At 37.5% G+C, this 26935-nt stretch overlaps 1 protein-coding gene across 1 annotated transcript; it reads left to right on the top strand.

Annotated features, from left to right (window-relative positions):
* The first annotated feature begins 3380 nt into the window (after positions 1–3380).
* On the top strand, positions 3381–6387 carry LOC133806978 (uncharacterized TPR repeat-containing protein At1g05150-like). Its single transcript, XM_062245075.1, has one exon. The coding sequence runs from the start codon at positions 3734–3736 to the stop codon at positions 6128–6130; it is 2397 nt and encodes a 798-aa protein (XP_062101059.1). The 5' UTR covers positions 3381–3733; the 3' UTR covers positions 6131–6387.
* Positions 6388–26935: the final 20548 nt, after the last annotated feature.

The following is a 26935-nucleotide window of genomic DNA, read 5'->3' as shown; positions in this document are numbered from 1 at the left end:
TGACCCCAACTTCATCTGCCACACCTTGAACATAGATCCAAATGTTGCCCTAGTGCAACAGAAAAAGAGGATGATAGACCCGACAAGGGCAGAGGCCTTGAAGTCAGAGGTTGACAAGTTCCTCAGGAATGGTTTCATTCGGGAGGCCCAATACCCCAAGTGGTTTTCAAATTCGGTGTTGGTCCCAAAACCTAATGGTACATGGAGAACATGTATTGACTTCTCCGACCTCAACAAGGCCTACCCTAAGGATTGCTTTCCTTTGCCAAAGATTAATCAAATGGTGGTACCACCTCTGGGTATGAGCTCCTTACCTTAATGGTTGCCTATTCAGCTTATAACTAGATCTCCATGCATGTCACTGATCAGAAGCACACCAGCTTCTGAACAGACAAAGGTGTATACTGCTACAAAGTGATGCCTTTTGACTTGAAGAACGTTGGAGCCACATACCAAAGGATGGTAAGCAAGATGTTAAAAAACAATCATGGTCGAAACATGGAAGTGTATGTGGATGAAAAGCCGGTGAAGTCCAGAACGGCCCCCGACCACGTGGAAGATTTGGCGGAAGCATTCTCTGTCCTCCACAGATTTGGGATGAAGTTGAATCCCAAAAAATGCACATTTTGGGTAGCCTCTGGGAAATTCCTGGGATTTATTGTTAGTGCCTGAGGCATTGAGGCTAATCCCGAGGAAATTAGAGCGCTGATCGATATGCCATCGCCTAGAAAACATAAGGACGTAAAAAGCCTGACTAGTCGGAAAACAACTCTCAGCCACTTTGTTTCTAAGGCTATCGACAAGTGCATCCCATTCTTTAACACCCTCCGAGGAGGTCAGAGGTTTGAATGGACTGAGGAATGTGGGCAGGCATTCCAACAGCTTAAGGCGCACATGGTGAATCCCCTAATTCTGTCAAAGCCCGTGGACGGATAACCCCTTCTCCTTTACATGGCTGTCTCCGAGAACACCATTAGTGTTGTTCTGGTTTGCGAGGAAGGTCGCGTCCAACACCCCGTATACTATGTGAGTAAAAGACTCATTGGGGCAGAGTCAAGATACCCACTCATGGAGAAACTAAAATTTAGCCTGATTATGGCTTCTCGGAAGCTCCGACCTTACTTCCACGTGCATCCCATCAAAGTCCTTACCAACCAGCCTTTAAGGCAAGTCCTCTACAAGCCAGAGTCCTTCGGGAGACTCCTCAAATGGGCAATTGAACTTAGTCAGTTTGACATCACTTATCACCCGAGGACTACCATTAAAGGGCAAGCACTAGGGGACTTTATTGTGGAGTGCACTGGAACACATGAAAAGCCCGAGGAGGCCCAGGCTGTCGGGCCCATATGGAAGTTGTTTGTGGAAGGGTCCTCCAATGATAATGGGGCTGGAGCAGGCCTTATCTTGGTGTCCCCTGAGGGACATAGGGTTCACAGATCTTTGATATTTGGTTTTAACGCCTCAAATAATGAAGTTGAATATGAAGCCTTGATCGCCGAACTTCGGGTTGCCCTAGAGCTTAAAGTTGATGGCCTCGAGATATACAATGATTCTTAGCTTGTCGTGAACAAAGTCCTCAAAGAGTACCAAACTCGAGGAACCAAGATGGCCGCTTATTTGGCCAAGACCCCAGAGATGCTATGCAACTTCAAGAGATTTAACATTTGACAAATTCCTCAGGAGCAGAATTCTAATGCTGACGCCCTATTACATAATGGCTCTATGAATTCGAACACAAATATGTAATTCTCAATCTACACATTATTGAATAATATTTGAGAGTTACAAATTTGTAACATATTTTGTAACTCCAAAATATGTTATATTTGGATACACAAATGTGTCCAATTTTGTAACTCTCAATAATATGTTACAAGGTGTGACAAATAACATTTGTTACATTATTTAATATAACATTATATTATATAAAATAATATAACAATGTTTTGGCGATGAGGTTTTAGCAATGCGATGGTGGTGGTGAGGGCTTGGGATTGTGCAACGACTTTCCTGTGCTTGCTCTTCCATGTGGATATGGAGCTTTGGGTCTTGGATCCATGGGTAACCCGTCGTCTTCTCCATGGTTTGGGTTTGTGGCTTTTCCGGCGCCGATGGGGTGGTGCTTGTGGTTGGTTTGCTCCTCCACTCCCATGGGTATGGTATTTGGATGATATTATGATATTTGTTAATAACTGTGACTACAAATAATGTGTGTGCCTTGATATGTCTGTCTATTGGCCTTGTTGGTGCTTCCTCGCCTATTTGGAGAATGATTTTCTATTTTAGCTTATTCACGAGTGTTTAAAATGAATTTAGTACTTGATTTCTTACTTGAATGAAACTTTCATCTTCCTCTTAAAAAAAAGAAAAAGAAAAAAAGACATGGTTAGTCACGTGAAGGGAATGAGGTTGACACGATTTATGTAGATTCGATGTATGGGTGGTAAATTAATTTCTATATCAAACAAAAATATTTTTAAAATTTTTTATAATAACGGATAAGTTATTCTGAAAAAAAAGAAAACTATCATTTTGTTGTTGTTAGTAAACTGTATTATATTAACTTTTATTAAGTTTTTTAATACGTATGAAGTATCTTTACTTTATTATTATTAAAAAAAACTAAATTATCATGATAAATCTACCCTAAAAACAAAAGAAATTTTTTTTCTACATCTATTTATTTGATTGGGTAGTTCTGTTTTATAAGTTGTCAAATCATATTAAAATTTTATATCTTGAAAGATTGGATTTTAATGTCATCGAGCTCGATCAGGCCCATCTAACAGACTAACACAGATAATAATTAAGAAAGAAATAAGTACACGTATTTGTTTATTCAAAGCTAACAAACTGGCAAAACTGTAAGCTAATAATATTCAACGTCATTAAATATAAAAAATAAAAAGTTTTACATGAGTCATTTATAAAAATCAAATCTCTTTAATTTTATTCTCTCTAATTTAAAAAAAAAAAAAAAATACACACTGTATTTGGTTTGTTTTTCCTTTTATTAAGAAAAAACTCACACACTTAATTTTGTTTTATTAAAAAGGAAAATCTTACTCTTTTGTCGTTTACCGAAGTCCTAGTATTGACAGTAAAGCATCCACACTCAAAACTCTGACACATCATCAACCCAGCTGGCAGCATACCAAACCTTGTCTATACAATATAGGCTTTTATAGCCAAATAGAAGAGAGAGATAGAGAAAGAGACGTTCCTCAATCCCCTCCGAAATAAATTGAAAAATAAAAATAAAAATAAAGACAGTGGTGGACTGCTATACCAGCTAAGCATCCATCATTATTTTATCTGAGCCAGAATAAAAATTAATAAATTTGAAAAACAAAACAAAACAAAACAAAACAAAAATATATATGATATCTCTCTCTTCTACCTCTTTTGTGCAGATCCAAATGAAAAAACTCAAACTCAAACTCAATGTACTCAAATACAAACCCTAGGCTATGAACCCCTTTATCATTGTGTACTTAAACCCTTCCATGGAGCTTATTTAGTGTTATAAAACAATGTTATTACTTTTTTTTTTAATTTTTATTTCCCTTTTGCTTTAAAGAAAAAAAAATCAGCTTTTTATTTTTTTTTGGTCTTTCTGGGTCCCTCCCTCCTTTCCCATTTTGTACCTTGAATTTGAAGCCAAGCCATTTCGTCTCTCATTCTCTGTGACTCTGTTTGGGAATCCCTAGAAGGAGAATTAAGGTGAGGGGAAATGGCGACAAGAGGTAGTAGATCAGAGAAGGTGAAGAGGATTTTTCAGCAATTTGATGCGAACCATGATGGAGGGCTTAATAGGGAAGAAATGGCTGCGCTTGTTGTTGCTGTAAACCCTAGGGTCAAGTTCAGCGACGAGCAGATCAATGCCATTCTTGACGAGGTGTTTCGGACCTATGGTGAGTTTATTGATGGAGAGAAGGGTCTCACTTATGAGGGACTCTTGCGCACCTACGACGATGGCGCTGGTGATGTTGACCGTGACTTCGACGCGCTTGGGCTTGAGCTCAATTTTGATGAATCCAAAGGTGTTTCGATTGCGTCTGAGGCCTCGTCGTCTTCGATAATTGACGAACGGGTGGTGGAGTCGCAGAAGAAGCAGAGGACGGCGGCCTGGGCGGTGTCGCCAAATCACGGCATCGTGTTCGACGATACGTGGAAGATTGTGGACGATTTGGAGGTTTTGATAAAGAGATTAAAGACCAAGCAAGCCAAGGATGGGAAATTGAAAGCGGACAACTTCGACGCATATTCGGATGCTGGCTGGTCCAGGGAATTGGGACCTTCTGCTGAGATTTCGGAGAAGAGAGTGTTTTGGGAAGAGTCTGGGCATGACTATGCTGTCTTTGTTAAGGAATTGGGTGTTTTGAGGACCAGAGCTGATGGAGCCAGGTCGAGGGAAGAAGCTTTCGATGGGCACATGGCGATTGGGAGGGTCTTATATGAGCATCAGCTGTTTAAGGAGGCTCTGGTGAGTTTCAAGAGGGCTTGTGAGTTGCAACCAATCGATGTTAGGCCACATTTTAGAGCTGGGAATTGCTTGTATGTTCTGTGCAAGTATAAGGAGGCAAAAGAGGAGTTCTTGTTGGCGCTCGAGGCAGCTGAGACGGGTGGGAACCAGTGGGCATATTTGCTTCCGCAGATTTACGTTAATCTTGGGATTGCGCTTGAAGGTGAAGGTATGGTTTTAAGTGCTTGTGAGTATTATAGAGAAGCTGCAATTCTTTGTCCAACTCATTTTAGAGCGTTAAAACTCTTGGGTAGTGCTCTTTTTGGGGTTGGAGAGTATAGGGCGGCCGTGAAGGCCTTGGAAGAGGCAATATTTATGAAACCTGACTATGCCGATGCGCATTGTGATTTGGCCTCTGCTTTGCATGCCATGAATGAGGATGAGAGGGCAATTGAAGTGTTTCAGAAGGCCATTGATTTGAAACCCGGTCACGTGGATGCTTTGTACAATTTGGGTGGGCTGTATATGGATATGGGTAGGTTTCCGAGAGCTTCCGAGATGTATACTAGGGTTTTAGCTGTATGGCCAAACCATTGGCGGGCACAGCTCAACAAGGCTGTGTCCTTGTTGGGAGCTGGGGAAACTGAGGATGCTAAAAAAGCTTTGAAGGAAGCATTGAAAATGACAAACAGGGTTGAGTTGCATGATGCAATATCTCATTTGAAGCAGCTGCAGAAAAAAAAGGTGAAGCCAAACGGGGCTGCAAATGGAGAGGGGGATTTTATTATTGTGGAACCCTCAAAATTTAAGACTGTTGGGGAAAGGACGACCTTAAGGCAGGAGTTATCCACTGCCCTTGAGATTAGAGCTTTTCAAAGGATCACCAGATTGAGTCGCTGTGATGTAGAGCTACTGAAGAAGGAAATGAGTGGTAAAGATGTGCCCGTGTCCTATTCTGGTGGTGGTGTTCCTGAGAGATCCATACGCAAACCTAACTTGGAAGAAATACTTCGCAGGTTATTAAGCTTTCTAAAGCCTGAGACCTTTCAGGGGGCTGTTAAAGCCATTAACGAGAGAATACTATCTGGCTTGGATGATTCGGGCACAGGTAGGGTGGATTTAGGCATGTTTTATGCTGTTTTAGCTCCCATTTGCAGCGGCTCTCCAGAAAAGCGTAAACGAATTGCCTTCGATGCGCTTTTGTGGCGTCCTGTGAATGAAGGTGGTTCTCAGCTCAGAAAAGTAGATGCTACTGGATACATCAAACTGCTAAGGTCTATCTATATCCCTTCTTATGGATCAAGTGAAATTATGGAAGTCCACGGAGATACAGATGCTTCAATGGTGTCTTTCTCGGAGTTCCTTTCCATGTTTGATGATACAGATTGGGGTTTTGGTATCATGTCGACATTATTGAAGCTTGAAGCTGGGGACAGGAACCGCCATGGCAACCATATCTGCTCGGTTTGCCGCTATCCTATTATTGGTTCTCGTTTCAAAGAGATGAAGGCTCATTTTAGTTTGTGTAATCAATGCTACAGTGAGGGGAAGGTGCCTTCTGCCTACAAGCAAGAAGAGTACAAATTCAAAGAATACGGAAGTGAGACCGAAGTAATGAAAGATAAATGCATGTGTTTTAATTTGCATTCCAATAACGACTCATAGGTAGACCACTTTTTTTTTTCTTCATCTTGTTGATTTGTGTATTTTATTGTAGTTGTTCAGTGTGAATTACACATTTCTTGAATGCCCTTGTATAATAAATTGTTTTAAGAAGCGATTCCAATATCATTTGTGGAACATCGCTTTCTTTCTTTCTTTCTTTTTTTTTTGTGTTGCCTTTTTTACTTTCTGAAAGACATGTTTGTATAGTGTGCTCATTCCTGTACTTTGTGTAGAAGAATATTTGTTCCTTTCTTCAAGTTTGTTCGAGGGTTCTACTTTCTTTATCAAATACCAAGTAGACCATCATTTGTGGAATTTATATATATTTAACATTCTAAAAAATGAAAATGTAATAAACTAGCTATCATAATTTTTCATTACATATTATAAATTTTATATTAAAGTATTTAAATTACTCTATCAATTATATTTTAATGAGAAATTATTTATTTTAATTGTTATAGCCATTAATGCACTCAGAAATAATTTGTTGCACGCGTGCACTTAAAAATAGGCACGGGTAGAAAATTTAACTATTTGAAAATTGTTTGAGTACGATATACACTCTATAGTAAAAAATTAGAATTTATAACTATTCACGTGCCGAAACTAATTTTTGTTAATAACGATGTTGACATAACAATGCCAATATCGTAGTATTTCCTTATATATTTATATAACTTTTTGTTGGCTTTAAATTTTTTAAAATTAAATAATTAAAATTTGATTAAATAATTTTTTTAAATTCATAGTTTTAATTTAGAATATTTTAATATTTTATTATATTAAAATTCATAAGTATTTAAAAAAAAAAATATAATTTTAAAATTATAATGCACTACATCTTTATATATAAAAAATGTGTATCTAACATATTTTTTGTTTAAAGATTTTTTATTTTAAAAATAAAATTATGATATATTAAAACAAACTATAGACAATGTTTTACCTTTTTTTTTCAAAAGAAATATGTTCATACAATTCTTTTATAATACATGACATTGTTTAAATTTACATGACAATTAAAAAAATATCATAAAAATAAATTATTATATTTTTTTAAAATAAAATTAAGAAAATATGCATTATAGGTTGTTTTCACCTAATATATATATATTGTCGTGGGAGGATTTTGGTAACAACACTGTTGACCATGATTTTGGCCAACGACGAGTAGACATCAAAATGACAGTAAGCCTTAAATAGAAAATAACGATACAAATAATTTTATAGTGGTTCAGCCCCAATTTGTTGGTAATGGCTTAATCCACTTGGAGTTGTGATATATGCAGCCTACACTTAAGATCAGATGAATCTAAGCCAACTGAGTTTCTTAAGTGTAAGTAGAAAAATACAAAGTTTCTCTCTTTAGAGAATACAAGCTTTCTCTCTCTAAGCTCTCTCAGAAAATACCCCCAAGAATTCCCAAGTAATCCATCCCAAAAAGAACGATTCAAAAGTCCCCTAAATGATGTCATGAGTTCTTTATTTATAGGCTCATAGATCGTACAAGAAAGATCCCCCAAAATGAGGGAATATCCAGTTGTTTTAACCAACTTCGACTAATAAACAAATTTAAAATATAACGATGTGACTATTTATTTGGGATATCTGACAGATTCGCGCAGTATTTATGGGTGATTCTGGCTGAACTTGTTACTGAAGTTCTGTAAAGAAGTCACTAGGAAGTTAACTCCTGAGATTCTGAAACATCTGGTCAGCTACACTCCTCAATCTGACATAGCTGGTAAGCTAAATTTTCACTCTGATGTAGCTGGTCGGGTGAAACTCCTTTCTGATGTAGTTGGTCGGGTGAAACTCCTTTATGGTATAACTGGTTGGGTGAAACACTCCCTAACCAGTTAAATTATTACTTAGTCGGGCAAATAACTTCCTAACCAGGTACAACCATCTTCTCGGCCAATGTTCTTTCGACCAGTGATATCACAACTCCGTAGGTCATTTTCTCACCTTTGCACTTCCCTTAGTCAACCTATTTATTGACCATTAATATGCCACTTGACGACCATGCATTGCCAATTGTCACTTCTGATTGCCATGTCATTGAACTGAAATTTTGGGGATAACATTTGCCCTCAAGTTTATCATATGATTTACTTGTATGATTGTACGCCCTGATTTTCCCACAGGCTAATTAGCGGGCTGAGTTGCGACCTAATCATGATTATCTCGTGGACATCCCCAAGACCGAAGCTTCCGTCATAAGGTCGTACCTCATTAGCTCGAGGTAACCCAAGGTTTCGCCAAGATTGCCTAAGATCTGAGTCCGGACTCTAAAGGCCGAAGGTCGAGTTAAGTATCCAGCTCGTGGTACGAGCTGGGTATGGAGGCTATGACCCTTTGTGAAGTCAACACACGCAAGATAAACGTGCATATATCAGACATCACGTGTCTGATATGCCCCTGACTTCTCGGACACGCAGCAGGAACGTGCGTATTCAGACACCCACGACTAGGTTGGGCCATGCGGCCCATTATCTCCTTACCTAGTGATTTGACCACACTTATGTGTCAGGTTTAGGAATTAATCATGAATGTCACAGAGTTGATATGATAGGTAAGAAGGTCACGGGATGACCTTCTTACCAACTCCCAGGAGACTTCTCCTATAAATATGGAGACCCTGGGAGTTGATAGGGGTTGGATGATCTCTTGTAAGAAATATCCTGTAATCATATACCCAGAATAGAGCAATAATATTGACTAGTGGAGTAGAATGATTTTAACCTTTGAACCACTTAAAAACCGTGTCTTGAGTCACCTTTCCATTTCCTAAGATAATATATCTGTTTCGGTTCATTATTAGCACTAATCCCTTTCTCTTCTTCTCTTAATTACCTGTTGGCGAAGAACCGCGTCAACAATGATAAACTTTTTCTCCAGCTAAATGTTATTGAGGTCATCCAAAAGCTTCCACTCGGTCAGTAACTTTCACAAATAAAAAGTCCGACTAGCAGAATCTCCAAAAATTGAATAGCCAATAAAAATTTCAGAGAATATCCTAGTAGTTCCCTCCACGTGGTGACTCACCAGTAACTTTAATATTCTCTGTGTCCCAAAATTCTAAAAAATGACTTTCTATATTCTCCCGCCTTTTCAAGTAAACCCATGACTGAACTTTTCAAGCCATGAGAATGGCACTTATTAGTTCCCAATTGTGGGAAAGAGAATACTAAGAGATTTTAGGGTAATTGAAGATTTCCTCATTTCCCTTTAAATAGGCCCACGCATGCCTATCCCTTACAAGCAAAAAATACTTCACAAAAAGAAATTCCTTTTGTCTTGGCCAGTTCTCCTCCAAAACTCCAATGTGCTTCACTTCCTTCAAGCAGATCAAAGGCTTGTTCAAGAAATCAAGTGTTTTCCCTTCCATTTGGGTAAGTTCTTCTTCCCTTGGCTTCATTTTTAAGCATTTTGTCCTTTAAAATTCTGCACAAATATTGGTTAGAATAGATGAATGCCAAAACCCACTTTTGATATGCTCTCCTTGGAGTTTTGTGATGAATATTTGTAGGATAGTGCTTTTGTGGTTATTCTGATGTAGGTTAGGCTTTGGGTTAGCCAATTTCACTTTCAATTTCATGAAATTTTGAAGAAAAAATAGTTTCCCATCCTCCATTGCACATTCGAGTTCATGGGTTTGTATGAACTTTGAAGTTTTCTTGAAACTTTTTGAAACCCTTGAAATTCCCTCTTTGATCTTGTTGTTGTACTCCATGAAAAGGAAAACGTGTTTATGCCCCACATTTTTTGAGTGAATTTGCTTGCCGAGTGATGATATATATTTTTTTAAAACAAAAGCACTGCTTGGATTCGTGTATGTGACCGATCGGGTAGGCATTCTACTTGGACTGGCTCGATAATTTTCCAAACTGCTCGGATACCTCCTTAGCCACTCGGAACCATCCAAGCTGCTTGGTTGACTTTTCATTTGCTGGAGCTTAGTATGCACATTGTTGGGTTTATCCCGATTGGATGTAGCTTATGTTGCTCGAAAATTTCCTAGCTCCTCGAAAATCACCTTAGCCGATCAGAAATCACCTTGCGGTGTCTTGGGTCCTCGAAAATTCCTAGCCAATCAGGTAGCTCTTACTTGGTCATACTTTGGCCGATCGGATATGTTTGCCCCTTGAAATTCCTGGCCCTTGAGATTCTTCTAAACTGCCCGGATGCATCCTTAGCCATTTGGATAATTTGGATGCTCGGATAGTATTAGCCACTCGGGCATTCTTAGCCCAATAAGCACAAAAACACTTAAATCTTATGCCCCTGAAAACATGGTACCAAACATTTTCCTTTTCTCTTGTGAACTGTTTGAAATTGTCACCACTGCTCTCATACATTTTTATCTGGGCAGTAAAATGTTTTTATTTTGCATTCATTTTTTCTTTGGTTTACTCACCTCCCTGTAATTTTTTGTAGATGAACTGTTTTGACTACAAGGGAGGCGACAACCAAACAGACTTTGATTCCTCATCTCCTGCTTCAAGTGATACCTTTCCGAGCAGTGATTCCTCTTCCAAATCTCCAAGAAAATGAACTCCGGAAGACCGTCTTCGTTGTCTCAAGAAAATCCTTCCGCGGTCAGCTTTATACTTCCTTCACGAAGATCAGTTCCTTAAGTAGCAACATTAGCACCAACCGATGAGGGTGAAAAAGTCCAATCGACTCCCTCAGGAACAAGATCCCTAAGTAGCTCGTAGAGCAACAAAAAGGTGGTGGAATGAGTGCTCTTTGTGGGAGAAAATTTATTAGAAGAAGTTAAGATTGAAGCCTCTTCAAAGACTCCTCGCCAAGCTAAAAAAACTAGTAAACCCAAGAGAAAGGCTACCCAGAATTTTGCCACAAAAATCCAACAAACTGCTACACTCAAACCGAGGAAAGAAGAAGATCGCGTGCCTTCATGGTTCGTAGCTAAGGCTTCTAAATTGAACTCCAAAATGATCGATAGACACATTCAAACTTTGGGACTTGAAGGAGTGAATGTGGTATGCCCTCACCCATACCAGAGAGCCAATAATCATGGTGGTGCTTATTGTGCCTAGTCTAGGTATCACATTTATGCATGAGCTACTATCCCTTTGCATCGTTTCTTTAGGTCAGTAGCGGATTACGTTAATGTTTCTCCCTTATAGATTGCTCCAAACAAGATACAAGCCCTATTTGCCTTATACATTCTCTACTACTTCCAGGGTTGGAACCCACCTACCCCTCATGAGGTACACTATTTGTTCGATCTTAGGACCAACCCCAGCCATAAGAATACATGTTTTTTCCACATTTTTCATAGGCAAAAAGGGGTTAAGTATCTTCATGACATTGCCCATAAATCGAATCCTGGAAAGTATTATACAAAATACTTTCTAACTCCAGACATCAAAGCCAACAACTTGACTTTTACGCATGCAGGCCCTTTTAATCAACCTCTCCCAACCAGGGAAATACATTCATGGACAGAGGATCTCGCTAACATGCCCATTGAGGAGAAGGATGTTAAGCGGTTGGTCACCTTGGAGAATCTTTAATTGGCAGGGCTGCTACAGAAGAACCAAGACATTGTTGTGGGCAGCACTACTGATGAAGCAGATTCGACTTATCAGTTTAATGCATATACCGAAGTAGTGACTGACCAGTTCTCTCCTGAACCACCACCCCATCCACGCCGACCAGGTGATCTCATCATTAGAGAACCTCTTCTTGAAAATATTCTCCGACCTACCTTCCCTATTAGGCCTGGGAAAGGAAAAATCACCGAGCTCCTTAGAGAAGACAACTCATTGTCGGGAGACGAGGACGACATTTTGGATGAAATTCTAAACTTAGGTTTTTCTACTAACAATAACCAAAGTTTATTTTGTTCTAGATAAATTTTTGAGAATGATTGTGATGAAAGTCTATAGAGTCATGTGGTCACAGTAAAACTTTTCATTCACTTATATTTATTTCTCGTTTTCACTGACCGGGTTTTTGCTTTACTTTTTTGCAGATCTAGACATGTTCAAACACTCCCTCTGCCCAAAAGAGGAAAACTGGTGAAGGTGGCTGCCTGAATCCTCCAAGCAAGGCCATGAGGACTACACCGCCTAACCAGGGGAGATTATCCGATCAGTTAGTCACCATCCCACGCTTGACTCCTCCGTCAATTCCTTTTTCTGCCAGCCTACAAACTACTCGGTCAACTTGCTTAAGTGAGCCCCTTCGCATTGCTGGTGAGTACGACAAAGAGTTACTAGACCATACTCTTCACCACTCAACGAAAACTCCGACCTTTGAGACTCTACCCTGACAAAGCATTGAAGTTGTCCTTCACAAAGGCCTTGCTCAAATTATGAGTGTAAGCATCTTATCAGAAACACTACTCTCTTATTGATTGTTCTTATTCTGAATACTTTTCCGGTTATTTAATCTAGGGACTCATCACTATCAGTCATGGTCAACGCTGAGCAGTTGACTATAAGGAGCTGGTCAAGGTCTTGAATGATCAATTGGTGGAAGCTCAGGCAAAGATTGAAAGTCTGAGAAAGATCTCCAAGAAAAGACTGAGCAGGCAGAGAAAACAATTGCTGACCAAGATAGATCGTTGAAGGAGTTAGTTAATGAGAACAGCAAGCAAATCCAGGCTAATAAGACATTGGCCGATCAGCTAGAGAAAAAGACTCAAGAGAATGAAGAGCTGAAACAGGAAAAGGAAGCTGATTTGGCTTGTTATGAAGAAATCTACTTCAACTGCTTCTATCAGATTTGGAAGTTAAACAAGCATCTCAACCTCGAATTTCTCTCTGAAGAAGCAAAGGCCGAAGTGCTCGCCAAATGCAAAGCCAAGGTCGCTGAGGAGGCATCTCTTCCAGCTGTCACTGTGCATGCCTCTCCTGCTCTATCATTTCGACCATAGGAGGTCTTGGATGTTGACGACGGTGTTGACCAGCTAGGGACTAGTTTACCCGGCTAGTAGACACTCTTAGCCGACCAGAGAGCTTCCTATCCAACCACGGAGTTTCCTACTCGACCAGTGATGCATGCTCAACCGACTAGGGAAGTTGTATCTACTCTCTCGACCAGGGAAAATCTGCACTTGACTAGCAAAACTTTGTACCTGTCCAATAGTTTACTCTTTTTTCTTATACTTTTGTGAAGACAATTGCTGCTTAGCAGCTTTGATATTTTTCTCGTACGGCTGAGTTGTTGGCATTTATACTTTACTTTTCTTTGCTAACTTGAAACATTCTAAGTCTTTTTAGACTTAAAACATTATAAGTTTTTTGTGAATAGTAAAGTCACTCTGATGTATGCCTTATATTTTCGCATGAGTACTTAGTTTTCTAACTTAGAAATTCTAGACATTTCATAAGTCCCTACTAAGTATACTTTCTCACACTCTTATTGCTCTAACATTTTATGAGCATAATATTTATTTTTACACGAATATATGCTTCTAACTTGAAATTTTGAAAAATTCCAAGTTACTTAAGCTTTGTCAAACAAGTTAGCTTAATGACCTTTTTTGACTTCGAAAATTTACAAGTCAGCCTAAAAACAAATATCTTAACTCGTGCTCTTATTTCCTGTGTTGAATTATATACCAGTATACCCTATGTGCCCCCCCAAGTGATCGAGGGTTGAAAGATCCTTGGTCACTTGCTACTTGACCGAATCTGTTCGAGAAGTTATTACTCGTGAAACACATAGAATATATGGAAAATATTCAAGAAGTTGAACACTGCTTGAACGTACCGAGTAGTTGAACACAGTTCGATTTTACCGACCAGTTGAACACTGTTCGAATAATTAACACATATGCATATTTGTAGCAAGAATCGACTACGCTGCGTGTAGTCTCATTTATTACTCGTAAATTAAAAAGGACAAAACGTGTCTAATAACGAGTCTTAAACACCAATTTTTTTTTCAAAAATAAATGACTACTCAGAAAATAACCAGTTCATAAACCAAACTTATTTAACAAGTTAAACAACTTGAAATTAAGCTACCACTCTGAAAGCGGTATTTAGTGATAATATATCCTCAGACGCTTGCCATTCCAGTGGTTCCTGATCAGGCTCCATTCAGCCAATAAAGTTTGTAAGTGTTGGGAGGCAAAACTTTCTTGATTTGATAAAGTCTTTCCCAATTTGGTCCTAGCACTCTAGCTGCTGGGTCTTTGTTGAACACCTTTCTGAGAACCAAATCTCTGACTTGGAACTTTCGATCTTTAACTCTGGAATTAAAATAGCGGGCCACCTTCTGTTGATGGGCAACAACTCTCAAGCTTGCCTTATCTCATTTTTCTTCAATACAATCCAAAGATTAAGATAATAATTGATTGTTCTTCGTTTGGTCGGTCAACTTTTCATTACCTCACTAGTCAGTAAAATCTGCAATACCTCCTTGGTCGGTAAAGTTCACAACGTCGTGCTGGTCAAGATCCATCCCCTCTACTTCTTCTTCTCTCTCTCCAAACACAATCATGTTATTCTCGTTGATTCCCCTCCGTGCCTTGACCAGCGAAGCAGTGTAACACTCCCTAGCTTCCCTTTGGTTTCCTTGGATACATCCCATGCCAGCACTGGTCGGAAATTTAATAGTAAGGTGCCATATAGTCACCATTGCATGTAGCCATGAGTAGTGGTTGACCAATCACCACATTGTACGCCGATGAGCAATCTATTATAAAAAATTCTGTCATGAATGTCTCGTGCCTAGGAGCATCCCCTACTGTGACCGGTAGTTTGATTGTTCCGGCCGGTGACAATCCTTCTCCAGTGAACCCGTAAATAACTTGGGAGCATGGCTTCAAGTCATTAATAGAAAACTTCATCTTTTCAAAAGACGACTTGTAGATAATGTCCACCGAGCTTTCCGTATCAATCAGGCAGCTCTTCACCTTCATGTTTGCAATTTGGACTGTAATGACGAGCGGGTAATTATGAGGATACCTCACGTGTCTAGCATCATCCTCTGTAAAGGTAGGAAACTCACTCTCGTACTGATGATTCTTTGGAGGTTGCTCCTCAACAGTTATGACTTCTGATGTTGCATCCAACTCATGTCTAAGTGTCTGAGCATATCTCTCCCTTGCTTTGTTACTATCCCTAGCCAAGTGTGGACCTCCACATATAGTGTCTAAGGTAAAGTCCATAGGCTCGGGTTGCAAGGGTGGAGATCGCTGTCGTTTGAACTCAGGATTGTTGTTGCTTCCTTTTCCTTGGGGTTTCTTTTCCTAGTACTTTTTCAACTTACCCGACCGGAGAAGAAATTCTATCTCGTCCTTGAGGTGATTGCATTCATTCGTGTCGTGACCATAATCTCCATGGAAACAACAAAACTTATTCATGTCTCTCTTACTCATCTCTTTTCTGATGGGTGGAGGCTTCCAGTAGGGAACCTCTTGATGACTCGCGAGATATATTTCTGCCCGGATGGCCGAGAGAGTGATGTAATTAGTGAACTGAGGCTCATACTTGGTTGGCTTATCGTTTGAATTCAACTTAGCCTTCTTTTCTTCATGGCGGTCAGACCCGTTATTCCCACGTTTTTTTCCACCATTTTGATTGTTTCCACCATTCTTAGGAGGGTCAGTTGATCTGCCCAAATTTTTTATGCCTTTCTCCTCTTTCTTGATTGCATCATCCAATTTCATATACTTGTTCTCTCGGTCAAGAAATTTTTGAAGTGTTGAAATTGGATTTCTATGTATATTATTCCACAAAGGGCTTCGATAAGTGATTCCAAAGGATATGGCAACCATCTTCCCCTAATCTCCTACAACAGTTGCTCTGTGAGCCTCTCTCATGAATCTCTGTATATAATTCTTTAGAGATTCATCCTTTCCTTGTTTGATATCTACCAAGTGGTTGGCATAAACTCGTGGAGTTCGGACAACACTGAATTGTCTACAAAAATCCTTCCTGAATGTTTCCCATGAGGTAATGGAATTCGGCTTAAACTTCCAATAACATTCATGGGCAGTATCTGACAATGTAGTCGAGAAGACTCTACACCGATAATCATTACTTACCCGAAGCAGTTTCATCTGGTCCTCAAATTTCCCAAAGTGTCTGATGGGATCTGCTTTTTCTGTATACATCGGTAGCACCGGTGCTTTATATTTTGCCGGCGGATGGGCTGCTCTGATCCGGGCACAAAATGGATTGCCACTCCTATGGTCTACTGCATCGATCCTGGAAGGCCGTTTAGATAACCCTTGCACCGTAGCTGTTAGCGCGTCAAGCTAGGCTTGGATGGCTGGTACAATTGACGAAGCTCCAAGATTTTGACCTCCCAGTCAGGCATTTCCATCTGGTACGCTGTCGTCAAGTATTTATACTTGAGTGGTAGGGCAGTTCATATCTTGCCCTTCGACCGGGACGGTCTTCCTCTTGTTGCTGATAACGTCCCTTAGATCCTTTCGGGAAGCATGTCCTCCTAACCGACCGTACACCATACTCTTCAGAGAGCTTACTACACGAGACATGCTCTCTCCCACTACGCTACTGGCCAGGATGTAGTGGCGGCTTCTCGGCACGGCTCGAGCGGTCCTTTCCTCCTTCTTGTTGGTCGTTGCCTTTTTTTCCTTTTGACCAGTCAGTTTGATGACTATCAGCCTCATCCTGACCATATTCATCTTTATACTGTGGAGTTTTCTTATCTCGAGGAGCTCTGGTCTGGTTATGCCTGGGCAGAGTCTTCTTACTACCCGATCGGTGACTTCCTGAACGAGAAGTTTCTGACCGGTGGCTTCTGGAAGGGGTTCTAGAATTCTCCCTTTGTGTCGATGCAGTCCTAGAGCGGACCCCATCCTCTGCCTGACCAGTGGGATTGCTTCTACTTCTGTCTAGCCCCCGAGAATCGGCCTTGCCAGCAGGGGACTTCTGACCAACATTATTGTTTCTTGCTCCCTGGGCAGCTGCTCGTGCTGCAGCTTGGGCATTGCCCTGGGCCAATTGAGTAGCTGCTTCTAAAGCGAGTGTTGCCTCGCGATGTCGCCGGTCGGCCTCCTCCTGTTGTTTCCTGATCTCTTCGCTTCTGGCATCCATATCCCGTCTTTGCTGTTCAAATGCAGCCTTTTGCCTGGCCATCTCCTCAGCGAAAGACTCCTACTGAGCATTGAATTGCATCATCTCCTCCTGAAAAGCCCCCATGGATTCTTGGAGTTGTTCGACCTCTGGAGTTGTCTCCTCGAGAAAGACCCTGGGCTCAGTGTCAGGGTTCTCAGGTGTAAGACCTTCTAGTCTAACATTTTCTTTTGTAGTTGACGAACTGGGCTTCCTGGGCACCATATTGGTAGGATAGTAGTGTGTTTCTTATATTCAGACTCTCAATAAAAGCACCAAAAATGTTAACCAAGATTTTGGCCAACAACAAGCAGACGTCAAAATGACAGTAAGCCTTAAATAGAAAATAACGACTCAAATAATTTTATAGTGGTTCAGCCCCAATTTGTTGGTAATAGCCTAATCCACTTGGATATATGTAGCCTACACTTAATATTAGATGAACCTGAGCCAACTGAGTTTCTTAAGTGTAAGTAGAAAAATACAAAGTTTCTCTCTCTAGAGAATACAAACTATCTCTCTCTAAGCTCTCTCAGAAAATACCCCCAAGAATCCCCAAGTAAGTCATCCCTAAAAGAAGGATTCAAAAGTCCCCTAAATGATGCCATGAGTTCTTTATTTATAGGCTCATGGATCATACAAGAAAGATCCCCCAAATTGAGGGAATATCCGGTTGTTTTAACCAACTTCGACTAATAAACAAATTTAAAATATAACAATATGGCTATTTCTTCGAGATATCTGAGAGATTCGCGCGGTAGTTACGTGTGATTCTGGCTGAAATCGTTACTGAGGTTCTGTAAAGAAGCCACTGGGCAGTTAACACCTGAGATTTTGAAACATCCGGTCAGCTACACTCCTCAATCTGACATAGCTGGTTGTTTAAATTTTCGCTCTGATGTAGCTAGTCGGGTGAAACTTCTTTCTGATGTAGCTGATCGGGTGAAACTCCTTTATGGTATAACTGGTCGGGTAAAACTCCTTTATGGTATAACTGGTCAGGTGAAACACTCCCTGACTAGTTAAATTATTACCTGGTTGGGCAAATAACTTCCTCACCAGGTACAACCATCTTCTCGACCAATGTTCTTCCGACTAGTGATATCACAACTCCGTAGGTCATTTTCTCACCTTTGCATTTCCCTTGGTCAACCTATTTATTGACCATTAATATGCCACTTGACGACCATGGATTGCCACTTGTCACTTCTGATTGCCACGTCATTGAACTGAAATTTTAAGGATAACAAACACAATAACTCGAATTCGAGTGAGTCAAATGTTATTAACTTATTCACCTTGGCTTATAGGTGAATGTTACAAAGGGCTCGATCATTTAGAAGAGTGTTAGAGTTAGTAATTACTCAATAAAAACATCAGTACGTCCGGTTGTGCGTTATCTACTTGTGAGTACAAGTAAATCACATCTTTCCCATAGATAATGTTCTCGATACTGTAAACTCGTATTTTCGAGATAAATGATGCCATTCTCACATGTTCTATATATAATGACGTGGTTGATATTGCGACGCGAGCTCACATATTCATCTTTTCTAGCGAGGTAGTTCATGCATAACGAGGTAAAATTAAGCTAAAACAAGCATCTTTTCTCGTCAATTTTTATTCGTCAAAACATATTCACAGCCACCAGGATGGGGTAATTGTTTGCTTTGCACCAAGTTAAACTATTCTTTTTGGGTCGTTTCTAATTATTACAACAAACATTTCTAAGAAAAAAAAGGCAGTTATTGATTGTGCACCACATTTACATACAATGATTTTAATATTGAACCCACATAGCTAGCTTGTGGACGTTAAGCAGTTGTTTTGATTAGGTTTAATATAGTCAATCACTTATCACTTCGTGGTCGGCATTCCTGCCCCCTCTTATTTTTTATTTTATTAAAAAAGAGACACCAGTCGCTTCTATGCTAGAATTTATTAGTAATAAATAAAATAAAATAATATTAGTAAATTCTTTGTTTAAAGGGTTACTGATACTATTGTGAAGTCTTACCTTTATTTTATTTTTTTTCTTGAAATTAAAAGACCACAATGAATGTGTGTAGGGAAGTAGGGGCCAACTATACAATTTTTTGTGATTAGGATATTGTAAAATATTATGTCTCCTTAGTGCTCTATTAAGACATTGATAAGACTTTAATTCCGTAATTAGTGAAAGTTACAAATTTGAATGAGAAAACAGAACATGAAAAAAGTTTGCTGGAATGATGTGGGCATGTTGTGTAATCATCCTCTACTGATATGATATCTTTGAAATAATCATTATCAACAACCTATCTCTTACCCCTGTCAAACAAAATAAAAAGTGATTAGTGGTTACTAAATACTAATCGATACAATACAACTATGCCAACTTCTAGCTCTCTATTTTTATTTTACTTATTTATTTTGTACGTGGGAGCGAATCCAGCGAAGAAAAATCCTTGTAAATGAGGTCAAACATGAGAAATTTGAAGATTGAAAATTCAATGCTCAATGATGATGTGGTTCCAAGCCACAAAAAAGAAAAAAGAAAGGAAAAAAGAAAGTCAATAATGATCTGATATGGGGACCAATCAAACCGAGTTTTTAGTTAGTTGCCTTTTCTTTCTTTCTATCAATCCAGGTCGTTACACAATTTAAATAAAATAAAAAGCTATGTCGATAGAGTAATAATTAGTAGTTGCTTTCAATAATAACTTAACATTTTTTATTAGTCAGCACATATGTAAACTTATGTACATATTCTGTTGACATCAAAATTATTAAGATGATTAAAGTTATATTTTATTGTGCTTTTTTATTGAAACAGAATGACGTATATATTTATATATAAAATGTATATAACCTTTTATTTGAATATAAATATTAATTTGCTCAAATAATCTAAAGAAATTCTAGAATTTTTTTACCCAATTTGGCAACAAATTATTATCTAGAAATTTTATAAATTTCTAATGTTTTATAACAAGCTAAGGGATTCCAATTTGACATATTTTATAGAAATATCCTTTTATTTAAAAGATAATTTTTAATTTTTCTTTATTGTTATTTTCGGAATATTACTTTTCCATTATTGTGATTTTCAGAATATTAAGATTCCTTATTTAATTTAATTTGATCACAATATGATTATAAATGAAAGTTGTATCTTAGTTATATAGCAAATATTCTGTACTTACTCGAAATCATTTATGGAATATTTGTCTTTAATTTTTCGTGCAGCTCAAGACAATAAACTTTAGGAAACTGAATCTTTGATGTAATTAATCATTATTTCTATCTTGAGAAATTTGATCTGACACATGTATTAGCTGTCCCCACCAATGTTGTATCTGTCGGATCTGAATCTTCTAAAAACACAATTCTTCATCAATCAAGAATATCTTCAAATATTCTTACTTTTATTAGAAGATTCTTTCTCAACTTTTCAAAGCACAAAATTGACTCTATAAATAGGCTTCTAAGACATTAAGAAAAAGTGTACTCATTGGTGCATAATTTGTGAGTGTATTGTAATAATTGTGAGAGTTCCTTATTTGTATTCAAGATCATAGTATTCATGTGATCTTGTAGAAAAATGAGTGTTTAGCTTTTGTGGTGAGTTTATACCACGTTCGTGAGTGAATACACATTGTAATTTGAACACAACTTTTATAGTCTTCGGGAGATGATTTTTACAAGCCTTGTGTTGGGAGGATGCAAGCACTCGTTGGCCATTGAAGGGAGTTCAAGTGGTTGAGCGTTTCAATAAGAATCAGATTAGTGAAGAGATATACAACAAAGTTGCGGCAAATCTCAAGAGGGAGTTTTGTTTTATTTAAGTCAATATTTTGTACTTGTGATTCTTTATTAATTGGTTTTATTCTCTGGGCATGGCCCCAAGGAGTAGGTTATCCGAAAGGGTTTTTTGAACCTTGTAAAAATTCGTTGTGTTCTTTATTGTTTTTGTACTGTCTTTTTATTGTGTTCAATTTCTATTGTGACAAGTTCGGATTCTGTCCCGACAGAACTAAAATCTGTTTCAACATTTAATTACCATTCTGCACCTTAATTAATTCACATGGTTTAATTAATTTGGTAATTAATAAAAACAAAATTTTAATTGGTATCAGAGCGGGTCATTCATTTTTGAGTGTGATCTTGGTTTATTTCGTTTGTTGTTCTTGTTCTTGCAATGTCTTTTTTCACAGAAGGAGGCTCCATAACTCGGCTCCCTTTACTCAATGATTCTAACTATCCATATTGGAAAGTTAGAATGAGAGCCTTCATCAAATCTCAAGATGAAAAGGGTTGGAGAGTTGTTTTGAGTGGTTGGACTCCTCCAGCAGAAAACAATGATGTAACTAAGGTAAAATCTGAACTTGATTGGACTGATGCTGAAGATAAACTGTCCAGTTACAATAATAAAGCATTACATGCTATTTTTAATGGTGTTGGTGACTGTTACATTAAATTGATTTCTTCATGTGTTTCGGCCAAAGATGCTTGGCAAATCCTTCAAACACAATTTGGAGGAACTACTGATGTCAAGCGTTCTAGGCTTGTTATGCTCACAACAAAATTTGAAAATTTGAAAATGAATGAAAATGAAACCCTCACTGAATTTTATGAGAAATTGTCAGATATTGCTAACGAATATTTTGCTCTTGGTGAGAAACTTGAAAAGAATGTTTTGGTTCGAAAAATTGTTAGAGTTCTCCCTGATAGGTTTCAGACTAAGCTAGCTGCAATTGAAGAAGCAAAATATCTGGACAAAATAAAAGTAGAAGAATGGATGGGTTAACTCCGAACTTTTGAACTAAACCAATAAATCAGACAAAAAGGTCAAACAGAAGAAATCAAGGAGAAATCTATTGCCTTGAAATCTTCCAAAGAAAAAAAGCAAAGTTCGGATGATGAGATGGCTTTATTAACAAAAAAATTTCAAAAATACATAAAGAAATTGGGAAACAAAAAGGCCATATCCAAAAACCCAAAATGTAATTTTTCTAAACCCTTTGAAACTAATAAAAAGGGTATTGAGTGCAAGGAATGAGAAGGATTTGGACACAATCAATCTGAGTGTGCAAATACCTTAAAGAAGAAGAAAGTCATGGCAACCACTTGGAGTGATCAAGACTCTGAACTGAGTGATGATGAAGAAAATAATGTTGCCTTAACCTCTGTTCACAAATGTATGGTTTTTTCTTCAGTTGATTCCAAGGATTTGTTATGCCTTAATAATTATGTTCAGAATAATGAGAAATCTGATATTGACTTGGATGATTCTGACTTAGATGAGGAGTCATTGAAAGAGTCTTATAAAATAATGTATGATCAATGGCTGAAAGTTTGCTCTGAGAATCGATTAATGGTTAGCAATAATAAAAAATCTGTTGAAAAAATTAAAGAACTTGAGATGATTATTGCTTCCAAAAATGATGAAATTAATTCTTTGAGGAAAGAAATTGATCTTATGCAAAAAGGTATCAAAATGCTTAATCCAAGATCTGGAATTTTGGATGATATTCTCTCTGTAGGAAAAAAGGCTGGTGATTAAAGTGGATTAGGAACTAATGGATCTGAATCCTCAAGGAAAACAGTTTTTTTAAAATCCATGAATTATCCGTCTATTGTGACAACTAACTGTTTTGCACGAACAAGTAACTCTTCGGAAACCACACAGTTGTCATCTGTTCCAACAGAGCTACAACTAAAGAAAATTTCTCCCAAGAAAAACATTGGACAATTTGTACCATTTTGTCATTTTTGTGGTATGAAATGACACATAAGACCTAAGTGTTTTTCACTATTAAATTTGTTTAAAAAGAATTATGTTAAACACTTTGGTAGCATGAATCAATTCTTGACCAAAAGAAATTCAAAATAAAAAACAATATGGGTCAAGTCAAATAATTCTGTCCGCTTGGCTACCTTTACTTGTCATAAAATACATGCATCTAGTTCATAGTACTTTGATAGCAGTTGTTCAAGACATGTGACAGGTAATGGCAACATACTCATCAACTTCAAATCCTTGAAGTGTGGAGTAGTAACATTCAGGGATGGAATGACAGGAAATATTTTAGGTAAAGTTACTCTAAACATTGAAGGGTTACCAAAACTGAAAAATGTGCTTCTTGTTGATGGGTTGAAAGCCAACTCAATTAGCATAGGCTAAATTTGTGACCAAGGTTTTCTTGTTAATTTTTTGCATGATGAGTGTAATGTTGTAAATCAAAGTAGTGACATTGTTCTTAAAGGTTCTCGTTCTTTGGATAATTGTTACACACTCACACAAAAATTCGCATGTCACGCGTCATCATCGAGTTTTAATAATACTGATTTGTGGCATGAAAAACTTGGACATATAAATTTCAAAAACTTGAAAAATATTGCTAATGCATGTCTCATCCGTGGTATATCACTACAACAAAAATGGGTTTTAGGGGCGATGCATGTTGCCCCTAATAACCCTAAAAGTCGCCATTGATGTGTCGCCCCTGATAAAATGCGCCTAATATGGTACATTAGGGACGACTTAATGGGTCTCCCCTAAAAGTTGGAATGTCGCCCCAAAAATTTGAACATTTTGCATAACTTTTGTCGATGTGTCACTCCTAATATGCCAATAGTCGCCCCAAAAATTTGAACATTTTGCATAACTTTTGTCGATGTGTCGCCCCTTATATGCCAATAGTCGCCCCTAAAACTATTTTATTTATAAAAAATAATAAAATTAAATAATTAAATAAAACTTTAATTAATTATTAATCTAAATTATTAATTAAAATTTAAATAATTAAAAAAATATATATTAAGAATAAAAATATTATATTAAATATTCAAATTAGTTTATTAAGATAACAATTATCCATATTCTTAATACATTAAGATAGCAAATATTCATATTGTTCGTATAATTTAACAATAATTAATAATAAAATAAACCTAGTCTCCTAAATTAGTTGCCTCGTCCTCCCTATTGTCTTCTTGTTGCGGTTGTGGTTGCTGCAGTTGCTGCGGTGGCGGCATCGGCCAAGGATATTGGGGAGGTGATGTGGATGATCCAGCTCCATACATGTAGGGATACGATGGCTACGACAACGGTTGAATCGGCCACGGACAAGGTGTTGTTCTGTACATGTATGGAGGTACCATATGTTGAGACGGCGCTGCTCCGTACATGGAAGGATGAGTTGGAGCTGGAGGTTGAGAACACGAAGCTCCATAAATGTTTTCGCTATCAGGCATAGGCAGCATCTGAACGTTTGGTGGACGAAATGAAGGTAGAAAAAATTGAGATAAGAAATTAACTTGGTTAGTCAATTTCTGTAGATTATTCTCCAATTTTTCTATATATTCTCTTGAATGTTGAGGAGGAGCTTGAGACTCGCTGAAGTGAGAGTGTTGGGTAGATGATGACCCCAACCCTGACCCCGACCCCGACCCCGACCCCTTCAATTTGCGGCCCACTCCTTGCTCATGTCCATGCCTTTAGCCCAATACTTTTTGTAGTACCTCCATCTGATCAACTGTTGTTGAACCATCATTATTGGAAGCACCAATGAATGTTTGCTGAGTTTGTAACTTAAAATCAACCTTCAGTTTTTCTTGTTTTCAGAAAATGTTAGACACTAACATTAAATATAACTCTATTAATATTAAAAAAAATAATTCAACCTTACATAATCTTGGCGAGTGATTGACCAAAAACGGGTATGTTTTAAATATTTATAAATCGCAAGCGCACAAATCGTTTATATAGAATAGTGATCGTGTAAGCAAGAATGTCGAACCCAAAGGAGTTGTCTAAAATCGAAAAGAAAACTATTTTAAACCAAAATTAATAAATTCTAACCTAGCTCCAAAGATTCATGAGATTTTTGTATAATAAAAATAAAATAAAAGATAATAATAAAGATATTAAAGTCAATATATATATACTAAAATTAATAATTTTAAACAAGATGGTAAAAGAAAGATTATTAAGATAATATAACCCACAAAATATAAGTTCAATAATATTTATAAGTACATTGATTTCCAAGTTTCATTAATAGTAGAAATTAATCAAACCATCACTTATTCAAATATATTCTATTTAAGCACAAGTTTTATTAAAATATATGATTTATCTTCACTTTTAAAATTATAATTTCAAAGCATTTAGTGTAAATCAATCTAATGAAATAACAAATAAATCAATGAACATTATTTATAAGGCAAAACATAATATTTTTGTTCTAAGCATGGATGTGTACAATTTAATGACACATCTTACACAAAGAATATTATGTTTTTGCACTAATGAAGAACAAAGTGTAAATATGTGCTAACAATCCAAAATACAAGATATTTAAGATGAAAGAAGATATTTGAAGAAGAAAATTCATAAACTTTAATGCACAAAATGGGAAATCAACCCACAACATAAATACTATCTAGTTACATATTGTTTCATCATCACCTTAATAATCTTAAAAATATTAGAAACTCATAACTAGAATAGAAAATACAAAAAAAAAAAAATTACTAACATAAATAGGAAGATTTGGAGGATGAACCCCCAAAATTTTCCTCTAAAAACTCATAGGAAAAATGACAAAAAAGAAGAAAAAGATGAAGAGAATTGAGAGGTTTTAAAAGTGTAGAACTTGTGATATGGTAACCTCCATTCCAAAAATTAAGCACTCTACTCCCTTATTTATAGCAAAAAAAAAGTGTATTAAAATAATCAATTTAAATTAATAAAATTGATTACATTAATTTAATTATTTATAATATGGCAAATAAGGGTAAATTATAGGGTGTAATGATGGTGTTTTGGGGTAAAATTTGTAGAAAAGTTTGGGTAAAAAAATGGTATTTTTGGCAAAGGGGACAAAAGGACATTGGGCAATGGGCTCAAGAAGGTTGGAGGCATGCATGTGGGTGGCTGGTGTGTTGGGCTGGAGGCAGGCGTGGTGTACGGGGGCAGGGAAAGGGGTGCCTTCGGCTGGGCTGGAGCAGGGCCTTGGGTGGCAGGGGTTGAAGGCTTGCTTGGTTGTGATGGTGTGGGGTGCTTACTGGCAAATGCTGGGCATTGAAGGAAGGAGGCGGCTGGCTGGGAATTGAAGAAGGCCCAGGTGGGTGTGTGGGCCTGGAGCATGGCAGGCGGCCCAGGAGGTTGCTGTTGGAGCTGGCTGGGGCGTGGGCCTTCAGGCGGGCCCAGGTGGTGGGCTGATGGAGCTGGCTGGGGCATGGGCTTGAAAAATGCCCCAATTCCTTGCTAATCTCTTCAAAAATGCCATAGTTCTCATATCATCACAACTTTAATTTTTCTACTTCAACCATCTTAAAATCAATAATTTTCCTTCAAAATAAACATAAATTAAGTTATAATAAAATATTTTTAAGTATAAAATAAATTGTATTAATTCATTGAAAATATTAATTAAAACTTAATTTAATTTAACATTTAGTTTCCATAAAACACACATTTTTTTTACTTCTAACTAGACACAATAATTTAAATAATTAAATACAACATTTTACAACAAAATAACTATAAAAACACACAAAAATATATAAAATCAAAATAAACCCAATAAATTCAAAATTACTTTAAAATTTAATAAATCAATTAAAAACTGAATAATTAAGCAACAATTAGCACATAAAAGGTGGTAAAATAACTCTATTTTGTAGAGTTATCAGCGAGCATCGTCGTTCATGAAATAATTTGTTGTTTTCTTCTAGTGATATT

Source organism: Humulus lupulus, chromosome X (genome assembly GCF_963169125.1).
Source record: "Humulus lupulus chromosome X, drHumLupu1.1, whole genome shotgun sequence".
NCBI lineage: Eukaryota > Viridiplantae > Streptophyta > Magnoliopsida > Rosales > Cannabaceae > Humulus > Humulus lupulus.
The sequence above is the reverse complement of the archived record's forward strand: the minus strand, read 5'-3'. Positions and strand labels throughout refer to the sequence as shown.